Source organism: Sciurus vulgaris (assembly GCF_902686455.1).
Source record: "Sciurus vulgaris genome assembly, chromosome: 11".
Lineage (NCBI taxonomy): Eukaryota > Metazoa > Chordata > Mammalia > Rodentia > Sciuridae > Sciurus > Sciurus vulgaris.
This window is the reverse complement of record NC_136472.1, coordinates 112,411,575-112,431,204: the sequence shown is the minus strand read 5'-3', so window position 1 is coordinate 112,431,204 and position 19,630 is coordinate 112,411,575. Positions and strand designations below refer to the sequence as shown.

Below are 19,630 nucleotides of genomic sequence, written 5' to 3'. Positions count from 1 at the left end.
AAAGGGCTAGGGAGCTGGGGATCCCTGAGGCTTGTAGGGGGAAAACCAGTCACCCTCTCTTCCTGGGTGAAGATGAGATGAGAACTACCCTTTACTGAGGACCTACTCCACGCCAGGCACTTTGCAAATACTGTCATTTAACACTCAGAGTCACATTGTGAGGATATAATTAATATCCCCATTTTACAGTTCAATGACTGAGGCTGAGTTCTTCTACCCCAAGGCCGCAAGACGAGGGGTGAGTGGCAGAAACTAGGCTCCCTGTTCATTCCTGATGGGCACTGGGGCCTTGTCACACCCACTTTTAAAATTCTTTTGCAGTCTGGGAATTGAACCCAGGGGTGCTCTACCACTGAGCAACATTCCCAGCCCTTTTCACTTTGAGACTTATTCTAAGTTGCTGAGGCTGGCCTAAAATTTGCCTTCCTCCTATTTCATCTCCCATGTAGCTGGAATTGCAGGCTGATACTATCACACCTGGCATACCCACTATTCCCAGTGGAACCACCCTGCTCAGGTTGAGGACAGCTTTTGGTGGGGTGCATCTTGAGTTATATGCTTTAGGTGCAAGTGGGATTCTAGGGCTCAGCAGCAGTGTAGTCAACTGTGGCCCCATCCAGAGGACAATGATAAAAGGTCTCCAAAGCACTGCAGGACTGGAGACACTAACACTAGGGTAGAAAGTTCAGGAAGCTGGGTCATCCCTCCCTCCCTTTAGGAACAGTCCCTACCTACCCTGGAAAACAGACTAGACTCCATCACCCCAGGAGGGAGATCCTCTGATAACTTGCTACCAGAGTCTTGAGAAGGAATAGGTAAAAAAAAGTGGGAGCCAGGTGTGGCTGTGCACACCTGTAATCCCAGCAGCTCGGGAGGCTGAGGCAGGAGGATCTCGAGTTCAAAGCCAGCCTTAGCAAAAGCAAGGCACTAAGCAACTCAGTGAGACCCTGTCTCGATATAAATACAAAACAGAGGCTGGGGATATGGTTCAGTGGTCAAGTGCCCCTGAGTTTAATCCCTGATACCCAAAAAACAAAAGAGAAAGGTGGGGTCTCTGGGCTGCTGCTGTGGCACCCACCATCCTAAGACACTGGTAAGGAGGATGTAACACTCTCCAATATACACACATACCTGGCAACACCCCAAGCCAAGCAAGGCTGCAGGCGCAAGGCCTGGCAGGCAGGGACAGGGCCTGTCTCAGAAGCTCCTCCCACCACAGCCAGCCTTGCCAACTCCAGAGCCTACTGATGCATAGAGCTACAGTGCCTCTCACTGGCGCCTGAAGGGAAAAGAGGGAGAGGAGCTGAAGATCAGCAAGAGAAAAGCCCATACCCTCCAACCCTGGACCCCCCCAGACCTCTGGTTGTGTTCTGAATTCACAACTCCTTGGCCCCCAAATCCTGTCCTAAGGATGTCTCAAAAGCCCCTTTTCATGGAGCTTGCCCACCATCCATTACCATCTTGCCATCCCTGACCACCACCCTGCCATGGCCTGCATGCCCACTGTCCACTAAAGCCACATCCAAAGCACTGCCTGGGCCTATAGCCCACAGAGCTGGGAAATGCTCAGGAAGAAGTGAAGCTGGTCTCAGCTGGGTGGGTGGGGGCCAGGTGGGCAGAGGCAATTTCTATTTGCCAGGTAAGGGGGGATCTTAGAGGGTAAGATTACATGGCAAAGACTTTTCCAGTATCTGGTCTCTGCCCAGCACAGTGCCTGGTACAAAGCAGGCCCCCAGCAGATGTTTATCGGCTTAATGCTGTTGTTCAAGGCAGAAGAAAAACAAGGGGAGATCAAGAAACATAATGCAACCATGGCACGGAAAAAAGAAAGGGCCCAGGAGAAATGGGACACAGAGGACCCTGCCCCTCACCACTACCAGTGTCAACATCTCCACCCAGGACAGAAGAGCAAACAAGGGCCCAGGAACTGCGTCTGGTTGTTTCTTTATTGAATGCACTCATTCATAGAAAACAGAAACACAACCGTAGCATGGAGAGACATAAAACGGAGCTCTGAAACAAAAGACCCAGACCTACCTCCTCTCCCCAGCCCAAGCAGAGCTATAAAAACAGTTTGGGGAGAATAATGCACATTCCCACCCCCCAGGCAGAGGCCTGACCTGATGGCCCCTGTCCTTGGCATCTCTGGAATGGACCAGGTAAGGTGAAGCCCAGAGCTGGTGGCATCTCCATGTAAACTCCAAGGTATCGTGTGTGTGTGTGTGTGTGTGTGTGTGTGTGTGTGTGTGTGTGTGTGTGGTGTGTGTGTGTGTGTGTGTGTGTAACCAACAAAGAACTTGGCTGAAGCCTGGACGGAAGCCAGCCCTGGGTCCTAGAGCGAGGCTGAGTCTGGGGACATAAAGGGTAATGGCATATCCCTTTCTTCTGAAGTAGGCACTGGGACTCCTGTGGCCATGGAGAAGGCTGGGCTTTGCACCGTTCCTTCATTGCCTCTGGACATTCTCGGGCAGTGTCAATGGCACTGAAAGGCCCCAGCTGGGGCTTGGCAGGACTGAGGGCATGTAAATACAGGAAGGGATGGACGGGTGAGTTGTTATTCCTTCCAATCCTGGTGCTGGCATCAGTCTGAGGACTCATGAGGTAACCTCCGTATCCTCCTCATTGCTAGAGTCAGCCTGAGCACAGGTCAAGGGAGGAGGCTCCTACCCTGGGCCCCTTGCAGGCCTTAGCACCAAAAGCCTGGCACCAACCAGCCAGCCCCTGAAATCCCACACTCATATCTATCCTGGGCAGGGATGGCAGCCAGGAACAGCCCCAGAGAACTGTGGTCCTGGGACAGGACACAGAATCAGGCCCCAGTCCAGGAGCATAGGAGGAAGAAAGGGCTTTGGATCCCAGGCTAAGGGAGAAGGATGGGCAGAATGGAAGGCATGAAATGGGAGGGCATCGACTTCTCTCCTTCCTGCAGAGGGACAAACGGAGAGCCAATGGCAGGGACCATGGAAAGCCCCAATACCAAGAAAGCAGCAATTTGGCCAATGTCTGGGGTATCAGGGAGCAGGCCTCCTCCCTCGCAGAGGGCAGCTACAAGGCTTCATGCCACCCTGTGACTGTCCCAAGTCAGGCCTGGGCTAGAGCTTGCTGTCCCGCTGCCACCCAGTGCTGGGTAGCAGGCCTGGGATTCACACTTCCAGAGCTATAGAAGCACCTGGCAGGTGACACAGAGGAGCTCAAAGCCCCATGAGGTGAAGTGAAGGGCCTGGCTCCTGCTAGAAGACATAGATCTTGTCCCGCTGCACAGTATCCAGATCATCATCCAGTGTCAGCAACACCTGAGGGGTGGACATTGGGTCAGGCACAGGCAAAGAGGCAACCTCTGCCTCTACTCCACCCTCCCCACCTGGGCTCAGTGCATACCAGGAAGGACCCAAACATGGCGATGGAGGACAAGAAGTGCCAGATGTCATGATCATCAAAAAAGTCGAGGAGGATGCAGTCTCGGTTGTGCTCTCTTGACTCTGCAGGGGTTTTCTGGGGGAAGCACAGGGAGAGTGGCCTCCTGACCCTGCCCTGCCTGGCAAGGCCAGGACTGGACCCATCTCCCATATCACTCCAGGGCACCCCCACTTCCCAGCCCGTCGGGAAAGCTCCTTGTTCTGACTTGTCTCTGGTCCTCATCCCCCATATCTAAGAAATGGACTTTTGTTACAAATTTCTGCCCAAGTTTGCTGCCTCCTGTTCTTTCCTTTTCTTTTAGTCTCGTTCTCCTCCCTTCAGATTCTTCTTCCCTAATCTAAAAGCAGGGAGATATGATTACCTGAAGGTGCCACAACTCAGAGATGTCTGAAAGCACAGCTGACTCCTAACTCAGCACCCCACCTTGGACTTGACCCCTGCTCACATCTGTCCTGAAGGCTCACTGTTTTCTCCAAAGCACTATTGTCAGGTCACACCCTTGCTCCAGGATAAGAGTAGCCACAACCTGTGGTTCCCAAGGTCCTCCCTGCTCTATCTACAACCTCTACCCCACAAACACTTACCAATCATCCACCCTCTATCCAGGGCTATCTGCTAAGCTGAGGTCACAGGCCCGACCACCCTGCCCTCAAGAAGCTTGCAGTTTTTGCTTGGCTCCCCAACTGGTACATTCGTTGACCTCCAAATCTGCCTTACTCATTTCTACCTCTGTATCATTACTCAAATCAAGCTTTTCTGGGCCATAGGGCTCAGGGTTCCCCATCACCCAAAGCCTTTATGCCAAGAGCAAAGCCTGCCTCCTTCAGAGTTTTCCCAGACCTCCTAACTCACAGAGGCCTCATCATCTTCTGAATACTGCCCATGTCCCTTGCTCTTCATTTCAAATATCATGATGTAAACTAGCAAGACATAAACTAGGGGCTGGGTGTATGACTCAGTGATAAGAGTGTGTGCTTAGCATGTGCTAGGGCCTGGGGTTCATCCCGAACACCAAAACAAAAAAAAACAAAAATGCAAGAGATTGGTGACTCTCTTGAACTAAATTATGAGCACCTCACAGGCAGACATCATGTCAGGCCTAGTTCTGACCACAGATTCAAAGCCTGTCACAGCAGGTGCCCTTTGAGGTCGGGGAGAGAGTATGACAGCTATAGTTTGAAACCCCAGCTGCCACTCACTGGCTGAGTGCCCCTGGTGAGGTCTATTACTTGGCCTCTCTGAGATTCGGCTGCCTCATAAGTAAAATGGGACCATCTCTGTGCTAGAATGTTGGCTGTAGAGGAGTAAATGAGAAAGCAGCTTTGGAAGTGCTGGCCCACAGTAGGACATAGGCTGTCTGCCAGCTCATGGCAAGCCTGCGAGTGACTCCTCACCTGCCAGGTGCTGAGTCCCTGGAAGAAGAAGAAGAGTGCAAAGCCCCAGACCACAGAGGTACAGATGATGCAGAGCAGGGGGATGAGCTTGATCCTCTCTCCACTCCGGAGCTGAGGAGGGGGTGGGGAAGGAGAAATGAGCTGAGAGCCAGGACTCCCCCAGGCCACTTCCCAACCTTCTCTGGATCTCCTCCCCTGGGCCTCCTAGGCTCTCAGGACTCACTCCTTAGGAAGCCTTCCTGGATTCCCAGTACCTCATGTGACTAGAGTTCAACCAGTCCCCATGGGAGCAGCCTGGGTCCTCACCCTGGTGTTCACCCTCTCTGGGCCTCCACATACCCAGAATCCTGTGCCAGCAAAGGGTCCTGGCAAGGGGGCTCTCCTCTGACACTGGATGGCCTGGGAGGGTCCCTTGGGAAGCTCTGGGTCCTTAGAGGTCCAAGTCCATCACAGACAAAATGAGTTGCACCTCCTTAACTCCTTCAGCAATGAAGGGGCCCTGGGCTGGGATGCAGCTCAGCAGTACAGGGTTTGCCCAAGAGTGGCTCCCAGGGGTCGCACACAAAAGGATGTAGCCTCCTGCTACTCAAACCTCGTGGCAGAAAAATTCTCACTCCCTTTCAATGTGGATCTGGCGGGTCATGCCCATCTCTATCCCATAGAAGCAGAGTAGCTGACAGAGGAGTTGCAGCCCTTCCCCACTCACCTTCATAATAATGTAGAAGGCAAAGTAAAGCAGCAGGTTGCAGATGCCAATGGCCAACAAATAGGAGGCAAAGTCATTGGGGCGCATGATGAGCCCATAGGCAGCCCTAGCAAGGGGGATGAGAGGCCAGTGAAGAGGGAGGGCCGAGAGCAGAAGGCTCTCCTTTGCCCCACCATGCTTGATCGTGATGTTGGGCTGGGTTCAGGAGTTCATGGGAGATTCTAAAAGCCCAGGGACCAACACCTCTATCCTCAGCCCCAGTTCCTTGTGCCCAATGTTTATAAATTGTCCACGGCCCCCAAAGCAGCCAGTGGCTGGCCACATCCCCAGCTGCCTGCCCAGCCAGGCTACCACAGCCAATGGCCACACTCACAGCGACCAGTTGATAATGTTGCCCATGACCAGCAGCACCATGCGGTCCTGGGGGGAAGCAGAGACACGGGGACTGAGAGGGGGAAGAGAAACAGGGAGAGAAGTGGCAGAAGGCCCAAGTCATCTGGTCCCCACCCCTACCCTGGGGTTCCCACTACGCCTCCCTGTCCCCTAGAGGGAAGAGACTAGATGGAAGAGAAGTGGGCTGGGGAGCTGGGCAGGTACCACATAGAGGGGCCCGCTGCACTGCCGGATGCAGTCGGTGTAGAGCACGTGGAGGATGCGGCGGAAGATACCCGAGTCTGTAAGGAGGAGGGCACGGAGCTGAAAGGCATGGGCACCCTTCTTTGCTGGACCCCTGGCCTATGCCAGCTGAGAGGAGCTGGGGCCCAGAGGGCCCAGGAAAGCCAAGGCCTTTTCTAACTCCTCACCAGTGGTACCTCTCCAGGGTACCACTTTCCAAGGGCAAAGCAGGGGGACAAGTTTGATCTCCAGTGAAATACAGAACCAGAGGGCCTTACAGGTCCAGGTCCCTGAGGCCACCAACCCCTCATTCCAGGGGGCTTCCCAGCCACCCCCCTCATCCATTCTGCCCTGGGTATGCCCTCACCCAGCTTCCAGCGGCCCATGTAATAGAGCTGTGTGCTGAGGAGCAGGGTGGCGATGATGTGAATGACAGAAAAGACAATCCAGAACACGGTGTTCCCTTTGCCAAAGACCTGTCAGGAGGCCACAGGAGGCACAGCTGAGGGATGCTGCTGGCACCTGCTCCCATGCCTGTCCCCTTGCTAGGGCTGGCTGTGTAACCAGGCTAAGACTCCCCTGAGGGAAGGAACGTGATTTCTTCTGCAGGAGGTGGAGGGGGGTGTGCCCACATGTAAACGGTCCTCACCACGCCCAACACGGAGAAGAAGATGACAATAGCCAAGCAGGCATAGGCGCTATAGGCACTGGCGTTGATGTCCGGGTGCCGCTTCTGATAGAGCTTCAGCATGCAGAGCCCAGCAATCATGTACATGAATGACGTATCTAGTTGGGGGACATGGGAGTGAACTATAGAAACATCCACCAGGCTCAGCAGAGAACTCCCAGGCCCAACACTTAGAAAAGAAGAGAGCCCAAGGCCTCCTTATGGCCATAGGGTGACTTGGTACTTAACCAAAGTTCCAGTCCCTAATGTCCTTGCCATCACACTCATGATCACCAAGAGTCTGACCTCTCAGATGACAAGGACAAGTTAGTGTGAGTGACAGCCTGTGAGCACCCTGTCATCAGGGGCCATTTCCTGATGACCTGTTCTCTCTCAGTGATGACCCACGCCTTCATGCAGGAAGAGATCAACAGCTGCATTTTCCACGTATCAGACATGTGCATTCATATGTCCTCTCCCCAGCCTTGGGAAGTTCTTCACAGCTGTCTTGGGGATGCCTGGGGTGACTTGTGGGAGTGGAGGGATCAGGCAGGTCTCTGCTCTAGGTTTAGGCAGAGAAGAGGGCGACCCCACTCACCAAACTGGAAATTGGTGTAGTTGGGGCAGACGTGATAGCAAGCACTTAGCAGCCCCTCCATCATCAGAGCAGTGCCCATGGCGTAGAACAGACCGAAGTGTTTGGGGATCCCACATTCCTGTTGGGGAGGAAGAGAAGGTGAAATGGGAAGCGAAGAACCCGTAAGAGAGAACCCTGAGAAGAGCAGAGTGGGATGGACACTGAGGGGTGTATGTGCCAGGCTGGGCAGAGAGGACAGGGCAGGGCAGGACAGGGCTAGACTGAACAAGGAAGAAGAGGGCAGAGCAGGATGGGGCAGGACAGGGCTGAGTGGGGCAGGTCTGGACAGGGCAGAGTTGAATTGGGCAAGGCCATGCCTGCCGGAAAGGATATTCTAGAGCCAAGGCTCAGAGTATGTGCCAGAACTGGTCTCAGCAGGCAGGCAGCTTGCTCACCAGGGCATAGAGGTCATTGCGCAGCAGGGCCCTGTTGTGGTTGATCTCCCGCTGCAGGATGATGAGCAGGAAGAGCAGTCCTAGCAGGATGTACCCCAGGTTGCTGAGGATATTGTTGAAGGCGCTAGAAGGGGTGACACAAAGCACATTGCCTGGGCCTCACACCCAAGCCTCTTCCCTGGCCCAGGCAGGCATTTCATAAAGCCCCTGCCCTGGTTCACCGCTGCCCTGGAGAGGGGACCTCCCAGCACAATCCCCACCTGAGGTTGCCCAGTGGGTGGGCACACAGGAAATTGTAGTAGCAGATGTCCTGATTCCCTGTGACATTCACCACCTGCAGCAGGAGTGGGGACAGGGAGTGTGGCTACTAATGTGCCAGATTCAGCCCACAGCCCTTGCCATACCACCTGGGCCAGACTGGCAAGAGAGTAAGTGTACACACAGTGTATACATGTAGTACCCAGGGAACGTGCCCTTTTTGAAAAGAGGGATGACAAGTGGCAGTCACTAGCCACCCCCCTAGATGTGGCTAAAAACCCCAAGGCATGATCATGACAGAAGTTCCTGTCTCACAGTCTAGAGAAAAGGGAAGGGAAACCAACTGTAATAAAGTCCTGTGATATTTGTTTCAAAATTACCAAAATAATGCTTTTATGCTGCCCCCATTTTGCAGAAGAAACTGATGCTCAGGGAGGTCAACTGATTTTTCCGAAGTCTCTCAGCTCATAGGCAGAGCTGGGATCGGAAACTTGGCAATGTAACCTAAGACCCATGTCCAGCTGGGAGGCTCTGCACTTAGGGGCAGAATCCTGGACTGTGGCCAAGTGAGTCAGCCCCTGCCCTCTCACCGTCTGGTAGGTGATCACCAGCTGCACCACAGGAAGGGCATAGAAGACGGCAATGGTAGCGATGTTCCTGAGGAGCAGCAAGGAGGAGTGAGGTGGGCAGGACTCAGGAGCACCCCACCTCCCACCAGGAACTGGCTCGTCCTGCTCACCAGAAGTAAATCTGGTACTTCTTTCGCAGAACACGCTTGTCCTTCCGAGCCAGGTCAGCCACATAGAGGTATTGCTGAGGAGAAGCAGGAGTGAGCCCCACTTACCACCAGCTGGGAGAAGCCTTGCCACCTAGCTTAGGGGTGAAGAGGGGCTTCCCTCAGCCAGGCCCAGACTCAGGCTTCTAGGCCATCCCACTGCTTTCGCCAGGTAGACCAAGAGGGTCTGTCCCCAGTCTGCTAGGGTCAAGGGGTCGGAGGGCAAGTTAGTTTCCCCTGAGCTTTCTCCCTCTGCTTCCCCAATGTACCAGATTGCTGGGGCCTCAAATAAAAGGTCCCTTTATCAGGAAACCCCTGACCAGGGCCAAGCACATGGTGCCAGACCTTGGTGCGAATGACATTCTTGTCGGAGTCTATGTCGGTCAGCGTGTCATAGTCATCCTCCTCCACGGAGCTCATGGAGTCCAGTCGGGGTCGAGGGCCCACTGGATCAAAGGAGCGGTCTGTGAAGGGCAGGAAGAAAGGGGTCAGCTATTGGGCACAAAACCCAACGTCTGCCCCCACCCATCTGAGGCAACTGTCAAAATTACTAGGCTCTGGGGAAGAGGCAAATTGTGGGCCGAGGCTCAGAGCCGGGGTGGAGGTGCGCTCAGGTGCCAGGAGACATCAGGTGCTCCTAAGTCAGGGGGTTGCGAGAGGGGCTCTGCAAAGAGGCCACCAAACGGGGTCAGCTCCAGCTTTGCTCCCCTCCTGGCTCCCCTCCCTGAGCTAGGGCTTCCCAGGCAGGACACTGAGCAGACCCCAGGCCCCAACACAAGCAACAGGATTGAACTCATCCAGTCATGCTGATTAGAAGGTACCCAGCTCTGTGGGTTCTGAGAAGACACTGCTGTGACCATTACTCATTACTGAGTTAAAGGCCTAGTGATCCTGGGGTGCAGGCAAGGGCAAGAGGCTGCCTCTAGAAAGAGCACCTCTCCTTTACCCTCATCTGTCTCTTGCCTTCTGAAGCTTCCTCCTATGACCTTGCCTGACCAAAACCCCCACAGGCCAGAATGTGACTCCCATGTTCAAAAGCCTGACCCTAGCAGACTGAGGAGAGGGTGCTGGCAAAGGAGACAGCAAACTATAACATCTGGCCTGTGATGGCCAAGGTGCCAGCCTGATGGCATCAGGGGCCAGTGCCTGTCTCTCTCAGAAGACACACAAGCTGGCATTACTGGCATTAGATGAGGAAGCCATGCACCAAGCATCTTTCTGGCCCTGGAGCCAGCAGGCCCCAGTCAACCGCCCTGGCAGGAGCTGATTGGCAGGGCAGCCCCACCCCCTCCCCACATCTACCCATGGCAATGCACAGCTGCCGCATCTGGCCAGAGGGGAGGCGCCGCTTGAACTGGTCGTGCCCTTCAAAGGAAAGGGAAAGTTACCAGGGAACTGGGGCTAAGGAGGAAAGGATAAAGGAAGAGAGGGGCAGAACAGCAGGCATCTGCTGGTTCCAGCATCTGGCAGAAGAGGCAACCGCCCACCATGACACTTCACCCAGCCAACAGCAGCCCTGCACCACACACCCCTGCCTGTCCCACTTACCCTGGTAACTATAAGAGAGGTCCCCAGTACCCGTACTGTCAACCAAACCATCGGTAGATCCAGAACCATTTTCTGCAGGGAATGTAAATGGTGAGGCATGTGGGGAAGGGACACTGGACCCATCCCCATGGGGCTCTGAGTAGCTGTAAGGGCAGAGGCTTCAGGAAGACAACTACCACTTCACTTCACCACTGGGCAAGTACAGTCTCTGGTTTTGACACGTACCAAAAGAGCCATAGTTGTAACCCTCATAAGGGGAGCTGCCAGGAAAGGAGTCAGCCAGAACCCGAGGGTGACCTGCAATGAGAAGTCAAGGTTCCCTTACCCTGGAAGTAAAGAGAGGCCTAGGGCCAGGGGAAAGAGAGATGGGAGAATCCAAAGAAGAAAGTTATAGAGGGGCCATGTCAAGAGCAAAGAATAAGCACCTCTCCAGGCAAATTCCTCACTACCATCCACTACCACTACCACATGCTACAAATTCCAGGGTGTTCAATGGAAACACATGTCACCCTGTGCTCTCCTTAGAGAGGGGAAGTCAAAAAACTCAGGTACTAAGCTACCAGCAGCAAGGACAAATGACATCCAGCTGCTCAGGTCCCCCCCAGACAGCCTTTGTGCTTCACCTCCCTCCCCCTGGACAGCAGCTCCTCTGCCCACAACACCTGGAGCTTACCAAGGAGAGAAGCTGAGAGAGAAGGTCCCAAGCAGGAGGAAGGACAGAAAGAGAGGGCAGGGGAAAAAAGGGAGAGAATGGAAGGTTAATAATCTCAGAGACTGTAAGCAGCACTGCCTATGACAGACTGTGTGGCTAGACACAGAGAACATAGCACGCAACAGCTTCCAGGGTACACATATTAGGGATGGACAGCAGAAGATACCGTCCTGTTTCCATCCGTGGAATGTCACTCCCAATTAGAACATCCAGAAACCCCCAACCCTTCTTCCTCTAACCCCACAGAGAACCACCCACCACTTTTCCTCCCCAGACACTAAGTAAATCCTGCCCTCCCACCCAGATCCTTCAGAAGTACCACTTTCTGGGCAGACTCGATCTATGGCCACCAACAGAGTCTTCTTCTTCTGCCTACAGGGACAGAATCAAGAGGACACCCAGACTGGGTAAGATGAAGATCCCTCCATGCTAAGCTGACCTTCCTTCTACCCTCTCTACCCCATTCTGATTCCTATAACCCAACCTAGATCCTGGGGTTCCTCCTGGACTGGGGAGCTATGTGGAGTCTCCCTACTTGGAAAGGAGATTGGGGTTCCCCTTGCAGGTCAGTTTCCAGAGAAGAGGCCCATGGACCACAGATTCTAACACGTACCTGCCTTGACTTGCTCTGAGGATGGTTAGAGGATAACCCTGGGCCAGCTCAGATCCTGCCGCACTATCTCACCAGCACCCCTGGCCAACCCACCCTCACATGTGACAGAGGAGGGCTCAGCAGTTTCTTCTTACCTCCAGTTCTCCCAACAGGCCAGGAGGATGGTCAATAGGTAGAAGGAGAGAAATATGCCCAGACAGAAGAGCATCCCACCAACATAGGCCTCGGCTACAGGGAGGGAAGCAGGAAGATGAACGTGGCACACCTTTCAACGCTGCCATCATGATGTCCAAGGGCCTTCATGATCTGGCTCCTCTGCCCAGCCCAACTTCCCACCACGTCGCCCCTCAAATGTAATGCCCCAGCCCTCTAACTGCACTAAGCTCTGATATGATCCTGTCTGCTCATGTCGCTTCCTGGGCTAGAATGTTCTCTTCCACTTCTCAAAAACCCCATCTTGACCTAAACTTCAAACCACAGCCAGGGACTGTGCCTTTTAGGAGGCCTTCTCTGTCCTACATTCCCACAGTGACCTGTCCTCTGCTCATCACAGCTCCTGGCACCCTGCAGAGCAGCAGCCTCCTGTCCTCTACACAGGTGCTCCTTAAGAACTACAGCCCTGGCACAGCACCTGGCACACAGGAGGGGCTCCATCAATGTTTGCTGAGGCAGTTTTTCTCCTCTCTTATCACAATCCCTTATTTTTTATCTTATATTCTCAAATTTATAAAGAGTCCCATTTATGAAGGCTGGGGTTGTAGCTCAGTGGTACAGCGCTTGCCTAACATGTGTGAGGCACTGGGTTTGATTCTCAGCACCACATAAAAAATAAATTAATAAAATAAAGGTCCATGGGCAACTAAAAACATACTTAAAAAAAAAAAAAAAGAGCCCCATTTAATCGCTCAGCAAATATTTATTGAGTATTATCTAGGGCCCAGTACTTTGCTACTAATTTTGTGCTAAGCCTCCCAACTGAGTCTAATAGGACATATTTTATTATTTCTGTTGCAGAGGATCAAGCAGATTCCTCTGCTGATAAGTGACAGTGAACTAGAACTCAGTTATTCCATCTTTCATCATGGACTCTGTCCCATGTTATGCTGGATCCCCCTCCAGGATCTCCCTGCTCCCTACCCATCAGCCTGCTTGGGTGGGTCCTTGCCACCCTTCCCATTCAGACAGCTCCCTCTCTCCTAGGTCTGAGAGGAATAACCAGAGAAGCTCTTCTAGCCCACTCGGCTCCCCTCACTCACATGTGACTGCTTGAGATACCAGCACTGACAGGGTTTTTTGGCGGTGCCCTTGATCGACTGGTTCATCTGGAAGTAAAATGTTAAAGCGGCAAAGATGGTTACCTAGAGCTTGGTTAGAATTGTTGGGACCAGGTCACAGAGAGTTCAGAGCCAAAAACTCATGATCTAGAAGGCTGGAGGTATCGCTCAGGGGTAACATGCACATTTAGCATGCATGAGGTCCTGGGTTCCATCCCCAGTACCATAAAAGGAAAAAGCAAAATAACCCAAGAAACCCCATCTGTCATCAGATCCACCATGCAGGCTCTTCCAACTCCCAGGAAGTCACCAAACCCTCCCCATACCTAGCCAGGCCCAGGTCACAACATTTACCTTCTACAAAGGGGTAGAAAGGCAAGGAACCCCCACAGGCCTGGTCTTCAGTCTTCACCACTACTACCACATAAAAGCTGTTGCTGGGGAAGTCTTTGCGCTGCAGATGAGGAGGAGGAAGATGATCATCCCACTATGTTCACCACTCTTTTCTGAATACTTACTCTGGGCTAGACATTATGCTAAGCTTTTTAATATATTATTTTACTTAATCCTCAAAAAGATCCTTGGGGCTGGAGTTGTAGCTCAGTGGTAGAGCACTTGCCTAGCACACATGAGGCATAGGGTTCAATCCTTAGCACCACATAAAAATAATTAAAAAAAAAAATAAAGGTAGTACGTCCACCTACAACTAAAAAAAAATTTTTTTAAGTCCTTGAGGAAAGTACTATTATTATTCTTGTTGGACAAACTTAGAGAAGTTAGCCAAGAGTCATAATGCCACTAAGTGGAAGAGCCAGGATTTTCTGGTTCTAGAACCTCAACACCAAACCTATACCATGGCCAGGTAAGCAAATGTGTATGTGCCCAACAGGGGTTGTCCTATTATAGGTTGAGCCATCAGCCAAGAAAAAATGTGGAGATGCCATGTCACCTGTCAGCTAAGTGGGTTTGATACATGGCTTCCTCTTCCCTAACCCCAGAACAGGTCTTGGCCTTTGCCAAGGATAACACCTAGTATTAAACAGGGCCCTGGGACCCCTTTCCTCTCCTCACTCACATAATAAAAATAAAATAAAGACAACAAAGAAGAAAGGGAATTCTGCTCTTTCTATTCCCAAGGGTGACTGGGATTATAGTTCAACTCACACATATCAGGGGACCCAAAGTCACAGGGACTAGAGAGCCTGTATAGAGTAGGAATGGGGCAGAGAACAAGGAGCAGATTCTCTGCCAGCTGCATCCCCCAGAGGACCATGTGCACTTCCTACCTGCACAGTGATGGCTGCCTTTTTGGTCATAGTCTGGTACATGCCAATGAAGGCGACGTTGTTGTCCAGGTCATAGACAGGGCACTACAGAGGAAGGTGGGGAAAGGTAGATGGACAGGGACCTGGGCCCTGTCCCCTCTCCTTAGTGGCCTTGCTACCCACAGGTGCAAAGCAAAAGGGTAATCAACTTACCAGGACATCCTGGATGGAGATGACTGAGCAGGGGAAGGCCTTGTTGGAGGTCACCTTGACAATCACAGAGTCTACTCCCTCGGGGAACTCATACTTAAAGTACTGAGGGCACAGGAAGGACAGGGAGAGCCTGACCTCATGAGTATGCTCTCTTTACCCCCCCTAAAATGAGCAAGGCCCCACAATCCTCTTGGGTTCAGCAGTGGAGGTTCTTTGGGGAGAGGGGCCTGACCATAAGCACACTTGCTCTCCACCACCCGCTTCAACCACAGCCGGGCTCCCAGGGCAGTGTCTGAGAGGCAGAGTAGGAAAGATGGGAACCAGACTGCCAGATATCTGTCCCTAATCACTGCAGGCTGGAGTTCCTGCTTCCAGAGAAGCCCTCCATGGAGAAAGCAAACATTTGCAAGCCCCGGAAACACCACCTGGTCTCATGTGCAAGCTCTCCCATTTCTCCTTCAACAGGAGGTCAACAGGGATTTTTACCTGGGGTTGGGCTGCGGTGGTATTGAAGGTAAACTGTTCCCCGGTCCTGCAGGGCAGAGAAGATGCCCTACAGTCACTCCCAGGACTTAGGAATGAAGTGAGTCCCCATGGTCCCCTCTCTACCCTGCAGACCTAAGCACAAAGTCATCCATTCGGCTGACCCGGAGCTGATACGTGGTGTTGACTGGTGACAGGGTGGACACATCCACATAGAAGAACTGGACCTCGGACTCATTCTTCGTTGGGGGCTGACACAGTGTCCGTTCCACCTTTTGGTAGAGATATTTGCGCTGATACCTATGGCCCAAAGCAGAGAGTCACGATGTGATTACTGTGCCAGCTGGCCTGCCACTCCAGAGAAGCGAGGCCCAGTTCTTCCCATCAGGTTCCCACACCTCCTGAGCCCTAGGCTGACAAGCTCCAGGCTGGCTGACTTGGCCTTCAGGCTACTGATCAGCCTCTGGGCTCAGGCACTGGGGAGAAGAAACAGGGGAGCTCCTGTGTGAGGCTCCAAGCAAGGCCTGGCCCAGGCCAACCCCTCCCCAATCCCCAGGTCCTACTCACAGCCCTCGCAGGATTAGGGGCACCTGGAAGGACACCACAGCCTCCTTCTGGCGGACCACAAACAGCAAAGGAGCCCCCTTCTGCTTGTTCAGGACGTTCACGGACACTCGCACACCTTCTGTCTGCAGATGACATAGAAGTGCCCTCACTCAAACCTCTCGGCACCAACACAGGCCTGCGGGGTCTGTGAGCCCCGCCCTCTCTCATCCATCCTGGTCAGGCTGGGAAGCCATCTATGTTCCTTCTGCCAGAATAAACCCAGTCTCCAGGAGGGTCCGGTGCTGAGTGAAAGAAGAGGCTTATGAAGAGGCTGGCTCCTGGCCACAGGTGTGTGCAGGGCAGCAGGACCAGGCACTGAGAGGCCAGCACCCTGGCTTCAAACAGTGGAGACTTCAGGAGTCTCCAAGATACCTCACTCCTATCCACGTGCATGGGACACACAGGCCTGTATGCATACACGTACATACACACACAAAGACGAGAGCAAGAAGTGTCTGCAATCTTCTTCCTTGTAAGCCAGGAAACCAGCAGGAAGCTCCGGTTCAACAACTAATGTAGGAGCCAGAGCCCAGTGGGGATGGGGTAGGGGAATGATGGGGAAGTGGGGAGATGTTGAAAACTTAAGTTGTATATTTAGCTCTAATCAAAGGACAGGGTCATAGAGACCCTGTCACTTCGCATCTCTGAGTCTCAATTTCCCTTGATATAAAATAATACCCTCACCCTTAACTATATAGGAATATATAGAGAACAGTGGGAGTTTAAAGAAAAAAAATATAAATAAATTCTGGAAATGTCTGCTTTTGGGTTACTGAAGCCCAAGCCTTAGGGTAGGATTTTTTTTTTTTTTTTTTTTTTTTTTTTTTTTTTTGAGGAGGGGTACCAGGGATTGAACTCAGGGACACTCAACCACATACCCAGCACAGGAGCACATACCCAGCCCTATTTTATATTTTTATTTAGAGACAGAGTCTCACTGTTTCTGAGGCTGGCTTTGATCTTCCTGTCTCAGCCTCCTAAGTTGCTGGGTAGGGTAGTATTTTCTAAAGATGTAGATCACAGTTGTTTTTGTTTTTTTTAGTGGTACTGGGATTGCACCCAGAGGCACTCTACCACTAAACTACATCATCAGACCTTTTTTATATTTTGAGACAGGGTCTTACTAAGTTGCCCAGGCTGTCCTTGAACTTGTGAGCCTATTGCTTCAGTCTCCTGAGTAACTAGGATCACAGAAGTGCACCACCACACCCAGCTAGACATCACAGCTCTGGGGATGACCCCAGATACCAGACAAAAGGAAGAAAGGACTTCTTGTAAGTCCTTTCTAAGCAGGAGGAGATCAAACTTCAGGGAACCAGGTTACTAAAGGCAGATCCTGGCCTTCCAGAAACCAAACCCTGTCTGCCCTGAAGAGCATTCCAGATTCTCCATTCGCAACTCCACTGCTTCCCAGTGAATCCAGATCCAGTCATGGAGAGAGAGCAATAGAGCTAGGCAGGAGACCACCCAACTCTACTGCAAGAAGTCTCCCAGTGTTTGCTCTACCTAGGGTCTAGACTTTCCAGGCCTACCTATGCACATTCTCAACTCTCAAGTCTGGGAAGAAATCAAAGAAAAAATCCGGGTGAGACAGAGTCTTCACAGGGGATGTACTAACTCCCTCTCCCTTGCCACCCAACTTGCTATTGATCTTATCTCTACCACCCTCAACTTGAAAGGCCAGCTGGCTCTCTGAAGTAGGGAGAGGACTGGGAAGTCCTGCACTCATCTCCCTAGGGAGTCTGAGTTCTACTTGCCTGGGCAGAGCCTTTCAGTTCTGGGCCTGTCTCATCTGCTGGGGTTGTCTGGGTAAACCGGTAGCAAGCAGACTTCCCTTGCAGTCAGACCCCACAGGACTGCCAGATACTGGGGGTCAGGATATGGAGCAGGCCCAGTGTGCTCAGATCACAGCTGGTGAAAGGGAAGAGGTGGAAGAGAAGATGGGAACAAGACAACTTCAAAAAATGTACCGCTGGAGCTTCAGAGAAACATTGGTGGCACAAGGACTGGTCAAAAGGCTCCAGTGTGGTTCTGGGAAACAAACCCTGCCGTGTACCTGGTTCATGCGGCCTCCTCAAAGGACAGGGGAGTGGAAGACTAGCCTAGCCCGTGCCTGTTCGCCCACTCACCACCAGCCCAGCCCCAGCCCTCACCCGGTTGCGAGTCACAGTATGGTTGAAGGTGTAGATGTTGACCAGCTCGCTGTTGACTTCATCCACGTAGGTGTGCTCAAACTCGGCGTCCTTCTGCGAGACGTTCTTGGGCCCCAAAACCCCCAGATGGCTCTCGACCGAGGCCACCAAGAGCACCAAGAAGGGCAAGCCCAGCGCGAACATGGCCCCAGCAGGGCGGCAGTGGCAGTGGTGGCGGTAGCAGGGGTGGTGGCGGCGGAGACAGGCGACAGGACACCTCCGGGACGGGTTGCGGCTGCGGCCGCAGCTTCCAGCATCTCACCAGGACCAGAACTTTAACCCCGGCCTGAGATTAGGAAACGTCCCCTCCCGGGAGCGGCGGAGGCGCTCCCAGGAGCCCCGGCGGGGAGCGGGCGGCACGGGGGGAGGGCTACGAGACGGGACCCCGGATCGCGAGGGGCTGAGCGCGGCCCCGCGACCCTGCAGCCCCTGGCCAGGGGTGTGAGGACTAGCGCGGCTCGTTGCCGGGAGCCCAGAGACGCCGGGAAAGGGGAGGAGAAGCCGGCGGCGGGGGCGGCCGCCAAGGGAGGGGTTTCGGCAGGTGAGGGGCGTGATAGGTGGTAGCAGCCGGACGCCGTGCGCCGCGGCGAGTTTTCCGGGACGTGGCCCCTTTAAGGGCGGGCGGACGCGGCTCCGGGGCGCTCGGAACTCGGGAAAGTGAGCTGCGCCGCGCGGCGGTAAACAGCAGGGCGGCCGGCCCGCCCGCTGACGTCAGGGGAAACTGACATAGATTTAAAGGGCCAGGTCCCGGATTGGCCCTTAAAGGGGCCGCAGCCAGGAAAGCCAGACACCTCCAACTTCTGCCTTCTCTGTAGTTATGCTGCCCCTCTCTGGAAGCTTCTGTTGGGGTAGGCGGATGTCTCATGAAGGATCTCCAAGTGTTGAGTTCTTGGTGACAAATTTTAATCTTGTGCAAATATAGGACCTCATCCCCAACCCCCAAGGCCATTACAGCTAACAGTCTCCACCACCACCAACTCCGCCACCCCCGCTCCGTTTTCTCCCCTGATTCTTACAAAACGAACTCAAAAGGCTGGGGTTGTGGCTCAGTGGCAGACCGCTTGCCTGGAACATGTGAGGACCTGGGTTCGATCCTCGGCACCACATAAAAATAAAGATATTGTGTCCATCTACAACTCAAATATTAAAAATAAACAAACAAACAAAAAACACACGAACCTAAGAATTAGGAAACAGGACAGGACAGTCGCCTTGCGGCAGAGGGGAACCTGAGGCAGTACATCGGGAGGAATTCCATGACTCGTATCTCCTGCTGCAGGGGTCGCACAGCTGAAGGACGCCTTCCAAGCTTGTGGACATTTCTCTTCTCTCTCGGGGCTTTATAAAGCTCAGGAAGATGCTGATCTTGAGCGTAAGTCGGTGAAAACTTTCCTAGGAAATACTTTGACTGTTTCAAGAAGTTTAAAGAGACACACTTTGGTCCAGTAATTTCATTCCTGGGCCCTATCCTAAGGAATAACATACAGATACAAATGTGTAGGCAACTGTTTTTCACTGTGATATTTAGAATGTTCAAAGGAAGCAACTTTAAAGTCCATAATGAAGGAGTGGTTAAATGCACTATTATCATAAAGTCATCAGCTTGCCACTTTAACGGACCTGTAAGTAGAGAATGTCACTATATAAACAGTATACAAATACAGTATACCAAATACAATCACATGCACAGAAAAATGTTGAAACAATTGTGTACAAAAGTAGCAAAGATTGTCTTTAAATTACAGATGATTTTAAAAATTATGTGTATCATTCCCCTCTAATTCCAAAAGAATAGGGAAGTACCCAAAGAATAGAAAACTCACTGGATTGTGAGTAGTTTTCAAATATATTTAAAAATAC

At 52.6% G+C, this 19,630-nt stretch overlaps 1 protein-coding gene across 3 annotated transcripts; it reads right to left on the bottom strand.

Moving 5' to 3' along the window:
• Nucleotides 1-1,928: 1,928 nt before the first annotated feature.
• Nucleotides 1,929-18,867, bottom strand: SIDT2 (SID1 transmembrane family member 2). Of its 3 annotated transcripts, XM_079105497.1 has the most exons (27): nucleotides 17,732-18,864; nucleotides 15,540-15,661; nucleotides 15,108-15,272; nucleotides 14,976-15,021; nucleotides 14,490-14,591; nucleotides 14,298-14,381; nucleotides 13,366-13,465; nucleotides 12,994-13,059; nucleotides 11,872-11,965; nucleotides 11,444-11,496; nucleotides 10,638-10,709; nucleotides 10,413-10,484; nucleotides 10,167-10,229; nucleotides 9,210-9,328; nucleotides 8,829-8,902; nucleotides 8,680-8,746; nucleotides 8,092-8,165; nucleotides 7,832-7,955; nucleotides 7,398-7,515; nucleotides 6,782-6,918; nucleotides 6,500-6,608; nucleotides 6,115-6,191; nucleotides 5,891-5,937; nucleotides 5,518-5,623; nucleotides 4,812-4,922; nucleotides 3,379-3,492; nucleotides 1,929-3,293 (listed from the first exon to the last, which is right to left on the bottom strand). In XM_079105497.1, the coding sequence occupies exons 1-27, from the start codon at nucleotides 17,912-17,914 to the stop codon at nucleotides 3,231-3,233; spliced, it is 2,562 nt and encodes an 853-aa protein (XP_078961623.1). In that variant the 5' UTR covers nucleotides 17,915-18,864; the 3' UTR covers nucleotides 1,929-3,230. The 3 variants fall into 3 exon arrangements, 2 of the variants coding, with proteins under 2 accessions (XP_078961623.1, XP_078961624.1); XM_079105498.1 differs by lacking the exon at nucleotides 10,167-10,229 and having other exon boundaries at nucleotides 17,732-18,862; XR_013757931.1 differs by lacking the exons at nucleotides 1,929-3,293; nucleotides 3,379-3,492 and having other exon boundaries at nucleotides 5,891-5,962; nucleotides 17,732-18,867.
• Between the last annotated feature and the right edge of the window lie 763 nt (nucleotides 18,868-19,630).

Coding starts and splice junctions, on each gene's coding strand:
- SIDT2 (XM_079105497.1), bottom strand. CDS start 17,914: ATGTTCGCGCTGGGCTTGCCCTTCTTGGTGCTCTTGGTGGCCTCGGTC. Junction 5,624..5,890: donor AACATTATCAACTGGTCGCT/GTGAGTGTGGCC, acceptor CCCCCTTGCTAG/GGCTGCCTATGGGCTCATCA. Junction 3,493..4,811: donor AGGGACTCAGCACCTGGCAG/GTGAGGAGTCAC, acceptor TGCTTCCCCCAG/AAAACCCCTGCAGAGTCAAG.